The 14087-nt window shown below is 45.3% G+C and overlaps 1 protein-coding gene across 1 annotated transcript in view; it reads left to right on the plus strand.

Annotated features, from left to right (window-relative positions):
• LOC128593279 (sialin) overlaps window positions 1–9857 on the plus strand; it is a 71759-nt gene extending 61902 nt beyond the window's left edge. The window contains exons 9-11 of the mRNA XM_053601163.1: window positions 1977–2124; window positions 6061–6151; window positions 8565–9857. Of these exons, the coding sequence (XP_053457138.1) occupies window positions 1977–2124; window positions 6061–6151; window positions 8565–8702 (377 nt within the window). The 3' untranslated portion in view covers window positions 8703–9857. The remainder of the gene's footprint in view (window positions 1–1976; window positions 2125–6060; window positions 6152–8564) is intronic.
• Window positions 9858–14087: the final 4230 nt, after the last annotated feature.

Consider the following 14087-nt stretch of genomic DNA (forward strand, 5'->3'; position numbering starts at 1 on the left):
TCTTCTCTCTCTCTCTCTTTCTTCTAGAAACAAGGTCTCAGGCGGTGCCTGTGCCTCAGTGGGTAGTGCGCTAGCCCCATATACCGAGGGTGGCAGGTTCAAACCCAGCCCCGGCCAAACTGCAACAAAAAATAGACGGGTGTTGTGGCAGGTGCCTGTAGTCCCAGCTACTCGGGAGGCTGAGGCAAGAGAATCGCCTAAGCCCAGGACTTGGAGGTTGCTGTGAGCTGTGACATTACAGCACTCTACTGTGGGTGATAAAGTGAGACTCTATCTCTAAAAAAAAAAAAAATAGAAACAAGGTCTCTCACTTGTCTCCCAGGCTAGAGTACAATGGAACAATTTTTGCTCAGGGTAGCCTCAAACTCCTGGGCTCAAGTGATCCTCCTACCTGAGCCTCCTGAGTAGCTAGGACTATCAGTGCGCTATACCACACCCAGCTAATATTTTTCTTTTTTTTAGAGAGGGGGTCTTGCGATGTTGCCTAGGCTTGTCTTAAACTCCAACGTTAAGGGATCCTCCTGTCTCAGCCTCCCAAGTCATTGGGATTACAGGAATGAGCCACTATATTAAGTCATTTTGAATTTCAGTCCAAAGTATTTACCAATATCATTATGTCACGAGGAGCTACAAATCAAAGAACTCAATAATAATCATTTTTTCTTCATACTCCCTGGTGCCATCTGATCAATAATAATAATAATGATCATATGCTTCCATCTCTGCTTTCAGAAAGGCGAATTCTAAAACTAAAATAATCATTCAACTTTTTTTTTTCCTGGAGACAGTCGCACTCTGTTTCCTGGCCTAAAGTTCGGTGGCACCATCATAGCTCACTTCAACCTCAAATTGCTGGGCTCAAGGGATCCTCCTGCTATAGACTCCCAAGTAGCTGGGACTATAGGCATGTGCTACCACGCCTGGCCAATTTTTTTTATTGTTTGTAGAGACAAGGGTCTTTGCTGTTGCCCAGGCTGGTCTTGAACACCTGGCTTTAAACGCTATTCCTGCCTTACCCTCTGCACCTGGCCCAATCATGCAACTTTTTAGAGGTCTCCAGTAATTAAAGACCCCGGAAGTTATCAATGGACCCCATGCAAGTTCATTCTGCAGACACCTCCAGAGAGCCTCCCAGTAGAGGACGCTGTCCTGTTCCACTGCTTGGTCACTTTCACTCCGTATCTGCAAATGAAATAAATTCCACTAGATTCCATCTGGTTTTCTCCTTGTGGCTTGCCATGGACCTTCCCTCTACAATACAGTAGCTAAGACCTACATGTAGCTATTTAAATTTAATTAAAATGTAAAAACAAGCTCCTCAGTTGCAGTATTTACAAGTATAATATATCCATAATCACTGAGAGTTATTGGATCACACTGCAGCAGACACAGAAAAACCAACAGCCCATTCATGAAGTCCCTTCCTCTGTTACTTGTATTTTATGCTTAACCGCCTATGATGAACAATGCATAGTTTTGTGAATTGTGAGAACCAAATGGAATATTTTTCCAACTTCATGCAACTGAGTTTATGATCTAGTTTATCTTTGGTTAAATGAGTTTTAAATCACATGTGTCAGCGACGGCTTCTCTCTAGACCCACCTTTTTCAGTCGTCTTCCACCTGCTGTTTTCTCTAACACTGTAGAACGTTGGCTGAGTTGTGATCACCTGCAGACTGAACGGCACTGCCCGGTGAGATTTTCCTTTTACTGTTCTGTTGTATGAGGCCCATGTGTTTTTCTAGCAGTTTTTTCCCTGAAATTCACTCGTCTTCCAGGCAGTACCGTGATTCTACAATAGGGGGCAGCAACATCAAATCTCACGTGTACACTGTTAATGCAGGGGCTTCTTTTGCTTTTAAAACTTTCTTTTCCAGAATATTCGGGGTATAAACATTTTAGTTACATGAATTGCTTTTGTACAGTTTGAATTAAAGTTGTCAGTGGGCCCTCTCTTCTTACTTTCTAACTCCAGGGATGATTGGACCCGCAGTCTTCTTAGTAGCCGCGGGATTTATAGGCTGTGATTATTCTTTGGCTGTTGCGTTCCTGACCATATCAACAACCCTGGGAGGCTTTGGCTCTTCTGGATTTAGCATCAACCATCTGGATATTGCTCCTTCGTGAGTACTGATATACAGACTCGATGTGATTGAGTTTAATTCTTTTATTTTAATCATGGTAATATATATATAACATGAAATTCAACATTTTTAAGTGTACAGTTCTGTGGCATTAAGTATTCACATGGTTATGCAGCTGTTGCCACCAGCATCTCTGCAACTATTTCATCTCCCCCCACACGGCCCCCTTCTCCTAGGCTGTGGCAACTGTAATTCTATTTCTGCCTCCCTTGATTTCACTACCGTTAGAATGACACCAAGATTCTTTGATTTTGACTGGAATTATATTTTATGGTAACACTGATTATCTCACAAATAATTTTTAAAGGCCTAATGGGGCTTTATAAATGTTTTGATGATTTGTATGAAAAATAAATTAATAAATGCCAATTTTTTCTTTTTTTTCATTAAATCATAGCTGTGTACATTAATGCAATCGTGGGGTACAATGTGCTGGTTTTATATACAATTTGAAATATTTTCACCAAACAGGTTTACATAGCCCCTTCTTGGCATTTTCTTAGTTATTGTGTTAAGACATTTGTATTCTACAATTAGTGAATTTCACATGTACCTTGTACCTTTTAAGATGCACCATAGGTGTGGTCCCACCAGTCAACCTCCCTCTATCCAGCCTCCCCCCTCCTATAAATGCCATTTTTAACTAAGTTGTATTTTAACTGAACTCCTTCACCACCTTTAAGTTTTCTTACCCAAAATATCAAACCTAAATCTAACGAACCCTCAAGGACCAGTGTAGATACTCCCTCCCAGTGTGCAGGAAATACAGGAGCCATAAAAGTATGTATTAAATGACACCTCAGGGATGCAGTCTGCAAAATCCAGAATTGAGGACTATCTACAGGCAACCATCCTGGCTTCTTCAATTAAAAAGAGAGAGCAATTTAAAAATTAATACACACAGGGCAGCACCTATGGCTCAGTGGCTAGGGTGCTGGCCCCATATACCGAGGGTGGCAAGTTCAAACCTGGCCCCGGCCAAACTGTAACAAAAAACTCGGGAGGCTGAGGCAAGAGAATCACCTAAGCCCAGGAGTTGGAGGTTGCTGTGAGCTGTGTGACATCATGGCACTCTACCCATGGCGATAAAGTGAGACTCAGTCTCTACAAAAAAAAAAAAAATTAATACACACAATTTGGAATGATGCTCAGTGCCTGATGCTCAGTGCCTGATAACCCCATACGCTGCTGCTGGGTGATTCCACTCACGAAAAGCTCCTGCTCAGGGGTCAGCAGCCTTTGGAGCCAATGCCCAAGACAGCGCTCGTCTGCGCAGAGCAGAGCTCCAGGTCCCTGCAGTCAGAGCCAGGGCGTGGGGCTCCCATGCCACCTCTCTACTCAGCGGGTACTGAATGGGCACAGGTGTTGTACAGGGCAGAGGATACAATAAAGAGACATAAAACACGACTTTGCAATGAGACTATGGAGTCTGACTCAGGAAACTTCAACTGAGGGACAGTTACATCTTAAAACACAGAGTACAGAATTAACACAGTAGACATTCTGAGAGGACTGCTCAGTAGGAGCTGAGCTAGACAGAGAAGGCTTCCTGGAAGTGCTGAGCGAGCGGTTAGCATGGAAGGAGTCTGGATTTCAGGTAGCAGGTACAGAGTGAGTAAAAATAAGTAGCAGGAGCTGTGCACAGTGGCTCACACCTGTGATCCTAGCGCGCCAGGAGGTTGAGGCAGGAGGATCGCGTGAGCTCAGGAGTTCAAGGCCAGCTTGAGCAAGAGTGGGACCCTGTCTCTACTAAAAATATAAAAATTAGCTGGGCATAATGGTAGGAAGGCTGAGGCAGGAAGATGGCTTGAACGCAAAAGTTTGAGGTTGCTGTGAGCTATGACAGCACAGCACTCTAACCTGAGCAACAGAGTGAGACTCTGTCTAAAAAAAAAAAGATGAGTAGCAGGAATGAACGTGGCGGATGTGAGCAGCTGGAATGAAAGCCGTCTGGATCTGAAGCTGTGACTGCAGTAGTCGAGGAAATCGGGCTGTGTGGGTGGAGCAGGGCCAGGCCACTGCAGATCAGGCAGAAGACTGCAGGTTTCTGAAGGCCAGAGTTAAACCAGAGGTTTTTTTAGTACAGAGGGGTGACCTGACTATTAAAATGAAAGTTTTTATAGTTTGAGAGACAGTTCAACCATACATAAATATTCTTAATAAGATTTATGCTAATAGGTTCTGGTTCTTGATCAGATACTAGTCATGTGCTTGTAAAAATTCAGCAAACTTTGCACGACAATTTGTCTACTTTTCCTCATGTATTTTACGCTCAAAAAATTTTTTTAGTACACCTGGTAGAGTGTGAGGAAGAGCTGAGACCACCACATCTATTACACATCTACACCTGTGAACCCACAGATTGTAAGTGAACTGATCGCCTATCACTAACTTGTCCAAGGTCACATTGTGAATGGAGGAGCTGGGTCAGAAATCTTCAGGTTTCCTGATAATCCGTCCAACATGACTTCTTTGGAGAAAATGATAAGCATTTCGTTCTTTTTGAGATGGTGCTTACAGGAGCTCTTGGGTAGGGCCGTCTTAGAGGCTGTGTATTAGAGAAATCAATGGTTTATTAGCATTTACTAAATACAAGCAGGAATTCTTTAAAGATCTACATCTAACCACAGATAAAAATATCCCACTCCCCTAAGATTTACCTGTAAATTACATCATTGCATTTGAGAAACTCTTCCCAAGCTTGATACAAATGCCTGTTTTGTCAGACACATAATGTATCTGAATACCCAATTTGTCTACTTTGGAGATAGTGTGCAAAGATTTAGCTAAGCAAATATGTAATTAGTGGAACAAGTTAAACTGTATATTCAATATGATCTCATGTCTGTCACAGCCCACTGATGCCACCGCTTGTCAGGGCCCGGGACTGGCCAGGTCTGGGGCCAGCTTATCTAGGTTCTGGACACAGACCTCGCTGAGGAACAATTGCTCTTAGGTGCCTGAGGGCTATTTACTTAAGCAGAAGAGAGAGATAGTCTTTGAGGGCAAAGCAGTCTTAGAATAGATCTTGACAGTCTTTAGCAGAGCTTCCTAGCAGAGAGACGCCAGCACGGTGTTGTGCAGGCAGGAGAGGAAACAGTCAGAGTAAGCGGGTCTGTGATAGAATGCGCATGCTCCCGACTGCCTTCTCCTCCAGCCAAATATAAGGCTGATCTCCTGCCTCTCAACACCACAGGTGTGGAGACTGCCAGTTCACCAATGCTGTAATCTCTCGAGCCCTCTCACACTTGTTACGAGAGCTAAATCCCTCCCCATGCCCTTTTCACCAAGGTGTTCCATTATTGGGCTATACAGATGTTACTTATAACGCTCACACCTCCTGCCATAGACTATATGGGCTGTTACACATGTCTACAATAATATAATAGAAATATATACAGATAGATAAAAATAATTAGGATGTTCACCAAAATGTTAATGTTAATGATCTCTATTATTGGAGATCTACTATTCACTATTATTAGTGAAAGAATGATAAGTAATTTATATTCTTACTATTTTTCTATTTTATTATTAATGTTCACAATTAATTGCAATAGAATTTCGTAAGCATGAAATACATTCTTTTATTAAATTTTTAAAATGTAAGCTAGACACACCAAGCTTCTTACCCACATACAGTCACATACGTGTACGAAAATCATACCTCAACACTTTCTTATATCACTTTAAAATGGATCATTTCAACAGCCTATTCCTCTATGGAATGTTAAAAGGCTAGTCAACTACTGAGATGCAAGTTTTTCACCTGCTGAATATAAACTCTTATTTCCGTGAGACATTTCATTTAGACGTGAAATTTCCTAAGAACACAACCTGGGAGTAGGTAGCTATTGACAGAAGCCGCTCACGTGGGTCGCACAGTAACGAACCTCTGTAAAAACGTCCCTGCAGGTATGCCGGCATCCTCCTGGGGATCACCAATACATTCGCCACTATTCCAGGAATGATCGGGCCTGTCATTGCTAAAAGTCTGACCCCTGACGTAAGTAATTTGCTTTCAAACTGAAAAGGTTTTGGAGGTATACACCTGTGTCAAAGCTGATATACAAGTATTTAATTAAGGGTAAAATTCTGAGTATTTTTTCTTAAGAAATTCTATTTAGCAACAAAATGTTAAATGTCTTAATGGGTGAGAAAGTATATTTTCATTTTTCGGGAGGGGGGGTGTTGAGACAGAGTCTCACTATGTTGCCCTGGGTAGCATGCCTTGGCATAATAGCAACCTCAAACTCTTGGGCTCAAGGGATCCTCTTGCCCCAGCCTCATGAGTAGTTGGGACTACAGGCACCCACCATACCGCCCAGCTAATTTTTCCATTTTTCATGGTTTTGATCTTTCTCAGGCTGGTCTCAAACTCCTGAGCTCAAGCAATCCACCTGCCTCAGCCTCCCAGAGTGCTAGGATCGCGGGCATGATACACTGCCCCCAGACAAAGGAATGTATATTTTTTTAAGGAATGCTCTTTGGGTTTTAGACAGAACAGCACAACTAAGTTAAATAAGATCTTACAACTGAAACCGCATAGGTAACTAAAAATTGTGTAATTTTACCAGATAAACAATTTTTGTCTTTGTTTGAACAAATAAAAATTGACAATGTAAAACTATTCAAAAAGTGGGCCACAAAGGTGAGGTGTCAGGAAATTATGTGAGAATGAGTGAGGAACAGGGGAAATAACTGAGAATGGTTAGCGGACCAGCAGCCGTGGGAAGGCAGGCTCGGGTCTTTACATGTTCAAAGGGCACTAAATGAGAGACGGAGGCCGGGCACAGTGGTTACGTCTGTGATCCTGGCACTATGGGAGGCCAAGGCAGTAAGATCCCTTGAGTTCAGGCATTCAGGACCAGCCTGAGCAAGAGCAAGACCCCATGTCTGCTAAAGACAGATGGCAGACATCTGTAGTCCCAGCTACTCGGGAGGCTGAGGCAGGAGGATCACTTGAACCCAGGAGTTTGAGGTTGCTGTGAACTAGGCTGAAGCTGTTGTACCCACTGCAACCTGTAAGAAAAACTCGGACCCCGCTTCAGGTATAAATCAGACGGTGATTTAGTACACCTGCACAGGGGACCACTGCCCTAATGGGTAGGTGGCCCCAAAGTAAGGAGCAGGCTGATTTTTATACCATTTTCGTGCTGCGTGGCAAGCAAGCTAGTGAGCACAGAAATGGAACATGGCGGTTAGCTCGGGGCGGGGTTACAGTGTTGGCTCAGGGGGCTACACCGTGGCTGTTGGCACGGGGACAGCTTGGGAGACTTACCTTGAGTAAGCTTTCACCATTATTTTACCTGTGGCTAGGAGTTTTTGGGAACTCAGGGAACTTCCTTATTCTATTCTGAAACCTGTTCCCGGATTTTGCCGGTGGGGGGGAAGGGGGGAGAGAGAGGGCAAGGGGGGATTTGAGACGTGCGGGGACTCAGGCTGAGACAGTTAGGGGCCTTTATGGGTCTTTTGCTGGGTCAGTTATTACAAAGACAAGGCACTAGCCTGGGCAACAAGGTTAGACTTTGTCTCAAAAAGAAAAAAAAAGGTAGAGGCTTATTCTCAGCAGTTCCACCAAGACAGATGCAGAGAAGTTATGAGGAGACAGACATCAGAAAGACATGTTCTGTTCAAAGCTGTTACTTTATGGAACGAGCTTCCTTAAGAGTTAGTAAGACCTGAAATAGTCAAACATTTATGCAACAGTCATTTCTTGAGTGATCATTAATGTGCCAGATACTGAGGATTCAAAGCAAAATGATCAGCTTCTTCTACACTTGAGAAATTCACAATTTAGAAAATATATACAATCAAATAGTTAAAATACACAGTGACAGATGCTGCAGGAAAATGTGTGCAGAGAGGAAACAGCCTCTGTTCCTGGGTGGGAGGTGGTATGGCAAGGGCCAGGCACAGGCTGGGCAGGGCACAGGGCCACTGGGGCAGGCCAGCCTGGGGCATCAGGCCTGAAGCTGGAAGGCGGCACAGGGCCTGGCCAGTAAGCATAGCATTTTAAAAGTCGCCTACACTATTTAAGAAATTCAAATAAATGATCTCAAAAGCCCCTTCCAACTCCCAGTTTTCTACCATTTAAACATATCTAAAGAACTAATGGAATATCTCCTTCAAAAGGCAGACTTAAACCTCTAAAAGAGAATTTCCTTTGTTTCATCTTTGTGATGAATTAACACCGTTTCTAATCATGAAATTTTCAGGACATACAGAACTTATTACCAAATACACAGATTTCAGATACACATGTTTTCACCACAGGTAAAACATGTTTTCACCACAGGTAGTGGGTTTTTGTGTTTTTTGTTGTTTTGTTTTTTAAGACAAAGTCTCACTCTGTGCCTCTTATAAAGTGGACTACAAATAAATTTTCTTTCGTTTGCATTTTTCTTTCTTCCCCATAGAACACCGTCCGGGAATGGCAAACTGTTTTCTGTATCGGCGCTGCCATCAACGTGTTCGGTGCTGTTTTCTTTTCTCTATTCGCCAAAGGGGAAGTGCAGAACTGGGCCCTCGACGATCACCACGGACACAGAAACTGAAGGAAGCAACAAAGAATGCTCTGTCTGTTCACAGATTGTTATCTATCATGTAACCTACAAGTGCCTTTGATATTTTAGTGTGTAAGTGTTCTGTGTTCTAAAAAAATATACTTGTATGAAAATTTTAAAGCTTGTAATCATGAAATGTCACTTGTTACCAGATTAGTAAAATAAACTATATTTAATTATGAGTAATATATGCTGAAACTTAGACTTCAGGCTCACATACCCGGCTGCTAGGCAGGATGAAGTAGGGAGGTCTGTTTATTTTTAACAGCCGTATTTATGGGAATGAGCTGAAACGGACTCCCAATATTTTTGCTTAATTAAACCAGATAATAATTCTCAGGTATCACTAGTAAACACCTGGTCGTGTCCACTTTCCTCGTACGTATTATGTATCAGGTCTCTCTGACCCATAGACTTCAAACCGTAGCACCTCTCCATGTCGCTGCCAACCCCTGTGCAACTTGGCCTGGCAGCTGGACTGAGGGAAGCAGCCCCAAGCCGCGGCCAACATTCCCTCCCTGGATTCAGGAACAGACCGCCCAGGCCGACTGTCACCTCTCTGGATGGCATTCACTCCCTGGGCCTGTTAATGTGTAGAAAATCCCTGAGCAGGCTGAAGCCCTGGGACACACAGCTCCTTCCCCTCCCAGCACAGCAGAATGTTGACAGATCTGTAACCTGCTGAAGATAACAGACAACAGCATCTTTGTTTAAAACAACTTTCACACAGATCAGAGTATATAAATTTTGTGTTTTTTTAAGCCATACAAGAATTTTTTTAATGTTTTACTTTGTGTTCTGTCAGTCTTCACGTCAGCTCTGGTTACAGTTTCAAGTGACTTTCGAAGGCCCCCTCACCCAGGACCAGTGGGTGATCATTTTCCTGCTGGTTCCCATTACTTTCCAGTTGTTTACATAGACCGTCTTCCAGTGGTGATTGAGCACACTACGGGCATCTATGTGATTTAAAAGTTGATTTATGTTTTGTTCTGTATGTTCAACACTACCTGAAACACTTTAATTAAAACTGTTTAATGTAATATGATGTGAATACAGTTATGTAAATTTTTTTAATCTGTAAATAGCTTTAAGTGGTTATGGTAACATTTCTTTTATAAATCATTGAAATAAACCTTTTTGGGTTGATATTTGGATCTGACAGTTCTGTGATATCCACTAGTGTCCACACCGACTGGTTTACATCTTTTTTGCAGCTTCCTCAAGCCGTACATACACAAAGCAAATCATGTAACCAAAACATGTACCCTCCCGTAAAATGCGGAAGTCGAAAATACAGTAGGCCCTCCATAGATGATCACCTCCCTACACCTCCTTGAGTTGACCTAATTTTCATAGACCAGACATGCAGCACATGTAGTATCAGGACAGGAGGCCTCGTTCTCATGTTGACCAGTTTGTGACAGAACCACTTTACAGAGGTTCTACTGTCAATAAATAAATAAATAGGTCATGGCAACCCCAGCTTGAAGCTGATAGGTCAGAAGTGCTGGAAGCCCAGACTTATCCCTATTCAGGGGTCTGAATGGGGTGGGGGGCAGGTAGACAGTGTCAGAATTCAACAGGAGCGGCTGGGGCCTGCTGCTAACCTGATGGCTTACTTGATACTTGGGGGAACCCACAGATTTGATCATATGAGTTTTCTGTGTTGATTGGTGTGTGGCAGAATAGAAAAAAAAAACACAATTTGAGTTGTTTTTCATTTTACAAACAACTGGTTACCTCCAGAGACAGAAGGCAAAAAGCGGTTAGGAAAAGAAAAGAGAATCCGTTTTCCCTCTGTCAACCTTGGCAATGTGACCTACTCACATGAATAATCCTTTTAGAAACAAAACTAAGCACCTGATGTCAGGCTCCTGGTCATCCCCGCCAGGTTCCCCGCTGCCCACTCAGGCTGCTGGTGATCCCTGCCAGGTTCCTGCTGCCCACTCAGGCTCCTGGTCATCCCCGCCAGGTACCCGCTGCCCACTCAGGCTGCTGGTCATCTCCGCCAGGTACCCGCTGCCCACTCAGGCTGCTGGCGATCCCGGCCAGGTTTCCCGCTGCCCACTCAGGCTGCTGGCGATCCCTCCCAGGTTCCCGGCTGTCCACTCAGGCTGCTGGTGATCCCCGCCAGGTTCCCGGCTGCCCACTCAGGCTGCTGGTGATCCCCGCCAGGTACCCGGCTGCCCACTCAGGCTGCTGGTGATCCCGGCCAGGTTCCCGGCTGCCCACTCAGGCTGCTGGTGATCCCGGCCAGGTTCCCGCTGCCCACTCAGGCTGCTGGTGATCCCGGCCAGGTTTCCGGCTGCCCACTCCGGCTGCTGGTGATCCCGGCCAGGTTCCCGGCTGCCCACTCAGGCTGCTGGTGATCCCGGCCAGGTTCCCGCTGCCCACTCAGGCTGCTGGTGATCCCGGCCAGGTTCCCGCTGCCCACTCAGGCTGCTGGTGATCCCTCCCAGGTTCCCGGCTGCCCACTCAGGCTGCTGGTGATCCCGGCCAGGTTTCCGGCTGCCCACTCCGGCTGCTGGTGATCCCGGCCAGGTTCCCGCTGCCCACTCAGGCTGCTGGTGATCCCGGCCAGGTTCCCGCTGCCCACTCAGGCTGCTGGTGATCCCTCCCAGGTTCCCGGCTGCCCACTCAGGCTGCTGGTGATCCCGGCCAGGTTCCCGGCTGCCCACTCCGGCTGCTGGTGATCCCGGCCAGGTTCCCGGCTGCCCACTCAGGCTGCTGGTGATCCCGGCCAGGTTCCCGCTGCCCACTCAGGCTGCTGGTGATCCCTCCCAGGTTCCCGGCTGCCCACTCAGGCTGCTGGTGATCCCGGCCAGGTTCCCGCTGCCCACTCAGGCTGCTGGTGATCCCGGCCAGGTTCCCGCTGCCCACTCCGGCTGCTGGTGATCCCGGCCAGGTTCCCGGCTGCCCACTCCGGCTGCTGGTGATCCCTCCCAGGTTCCCGCTGCCCACTCAGGCTGCTGGTGATCCCTCCCAGGTTCCCGCTGCCCACTCAGGCTGCTGGTGATCCCCACCAGGTTCCTGGCTGCCCACTCAGGCTGCTGGTGATCCCCACCAGGGTCCTGGCTGCCCACTCAGGTTGCTAGTGATCCCTGCCAGATTCCCAGCTGCCCACCGGACTCCCCAGCTGGCCATGCCTTCCGCACCTGAGATTGTTTAAAATCTCCACTCTCACTTCCCCATCCACATCCCAAATAACAGTGGCTTCATACGTTCCAGTCTTTGAAACCTTCCAAGCAAAATAGCACCTTCCTTAGCCCTGTGAAAAGTACTGTGTCCCCAGTCACCACGGCCTGGCCCTGGAGTCATTTTTGGTTCTTCCTCCCTTGTCTCCCACCCCACCTCCTGCCCATATCTAAACAACCACCTGTCTTTTCCATTCCAGTTTGTTCATTTCTCTAGAATTTGTTTTTTTTTTTTTAACCCCTCTACCATCTCCTAGGTAAAAAAACTTGTAGGTTTGTCTCCACCAAGAACAGAAAAGTTAAGTGGTCTCACTGCCTTGGTCTGACCCTCTACTGTCCCAGCTTCCGGCGAGTGCTGGGTTAACAATTCCAATACAACTCATCTCCATGATCAGGGGGCCCCCAAGGTGAGCCCCCACTTCCCTCTGCCTGCCCAGCAGCTCTGCTCCCGGCGTCCCAGGCTCCCCCACCACCCCCTGCTGCAGCAGCATCCAGTCCTGCCCTCCCCCATAACTGTTCTCCATTTTCCTTTCTTCTCCAGCCCTCATTGATTTTATTCCTTGGGCATAAAAAGTCGCTCTTCAACCCAACTTCCTTTATGGCCCTCCCTGATCTATGAGTGGTCTCTTCCTTTGACCCACTAAAACACCATATTGTTTATTTACTTATTTTGGCTTTTTCCTTTATTTTAAACTCAAGCACTTAGGCTCAATCAGAGTAGAGAAAATGTCTTTATTCATGTGTTCAACAAATATTAAGAATCTACTCCTTGCTAGGCAGTAAAGATATAAGGATGCATTTGACACAGCTCTCCCTCCCTGGAACTGGGCACGGCTCCTGATAACACAGGGAACACACGTCTGCTGTGCCCCTGCTGGGCTCAACACAAGCCTCTTGAGGGCAGGGTCCCTCAAGTCATCTCAGTGTGGCCTCATTTACAACAACATGTGTTTAGTTCCTGTTAGTTCTTAATAAATAGTAACCTTGAGCTATACAGAGTATAAATTGAATTTTTTATCTAATCTATTTTTTAATGTTGGTTTCTTCTCCCCCCAAAATTAATTAAATGTACTAATAGCTTTTAATAAAGAAATAATACCTTAACCTTGAAGTAAGTTATAACTGACAGTTATCTTTAAATAGTTTTGAAAGTATTTGAGAATAACTTAGTTCTATATAGGCAAAATCATTCCCTTTCCAGTTAGTCAACAAGTATTTACTGAGAATTCATTATGTGACAGTCATTGTTCTTAGCCCAGGGAGATGGCAGAGGGGAAAAAGAAAGCAAGGCTCTGTTCTCAAGGAGCTCACATTCTTTTTTTTTTTTTTTTTTTTGAGACAGAGTCTCACTATGTCACCTTGTGAGAGTACTATGGCGTCACAGCTCACAGCAACCTCATACTCTTGGGCTTAAGTAATTCTCTTGCCTGAGCCTCCCAAGTAACTGGGACTACAGTGCCCACCACAACACCTGGCTATTTTTTGTGAGAGTTGTCATTGTTTAGTTGGCCAGGGTCGGGTTTGAACCCACCAGCCTTGGTGTATGTGGCCGGCTCCATAACCACTGTGCTACAGGGGCCAAGCTGGGGCTCACATTCTTATTTGTCAAATCTTTTTCTTCATGCAAACCTTCCATGCAAAACATCATTATCCACCCAATGATCAACTCCAGTGGGACTAAGCGGGCAACGGCCTTGAGGATCAAATGTGTGAAAGAAATGAGGACAAATGCTGAAGTCAGCAGTTGGCATCAACCACTGTTACGTCTTTCTTCCCAGCTTCTGTTTCCTTTTCAAGAAATGACAAATATGTGTGCTTGAATTTAGACCCCTTATCTAATCCCCCCCACTGAGGGCAGCTCATAACTGTTCAAAATAAAATCCCCCCAAAGAGAACAATTTTGATGCTGTCTTTAAATCTGAAGGCATGAAGAAGGCTGGTTACTGCCTTGGATGAATGAATAGACACGGGGTAAACGGAAATGGCTGATTTCAGTTAAAGACTAAGTTGTCTTTCTCATAGAAATGTAAATTAGGATGGATCAGAGAGCTTTTCCACATCTCTGCCTTTTAGAGCAAGCATAAGCAGAAAAACCAGCTGTCAAAACAAAGTTTTTACTCTGAAAGGATAAAACAGAAACGTCTTCCTGGCAGCTCTGCAGCGGAAAGCTGTGAGCACAGCA

Source organism: Nycticebus coucang, chromosome 9 (genome assembly GCF_027406575.1).
Source record: "Nycticebus coucang isolate mNycCou1 chromosome 9, mNycCou1.pri, whole genome shotgun sequence".
NCBI lineage: Eukaryota > Metazoa > Chordata > Mammalia > Primates > Lorisidae > Nycticebus > Nycticebus coucang.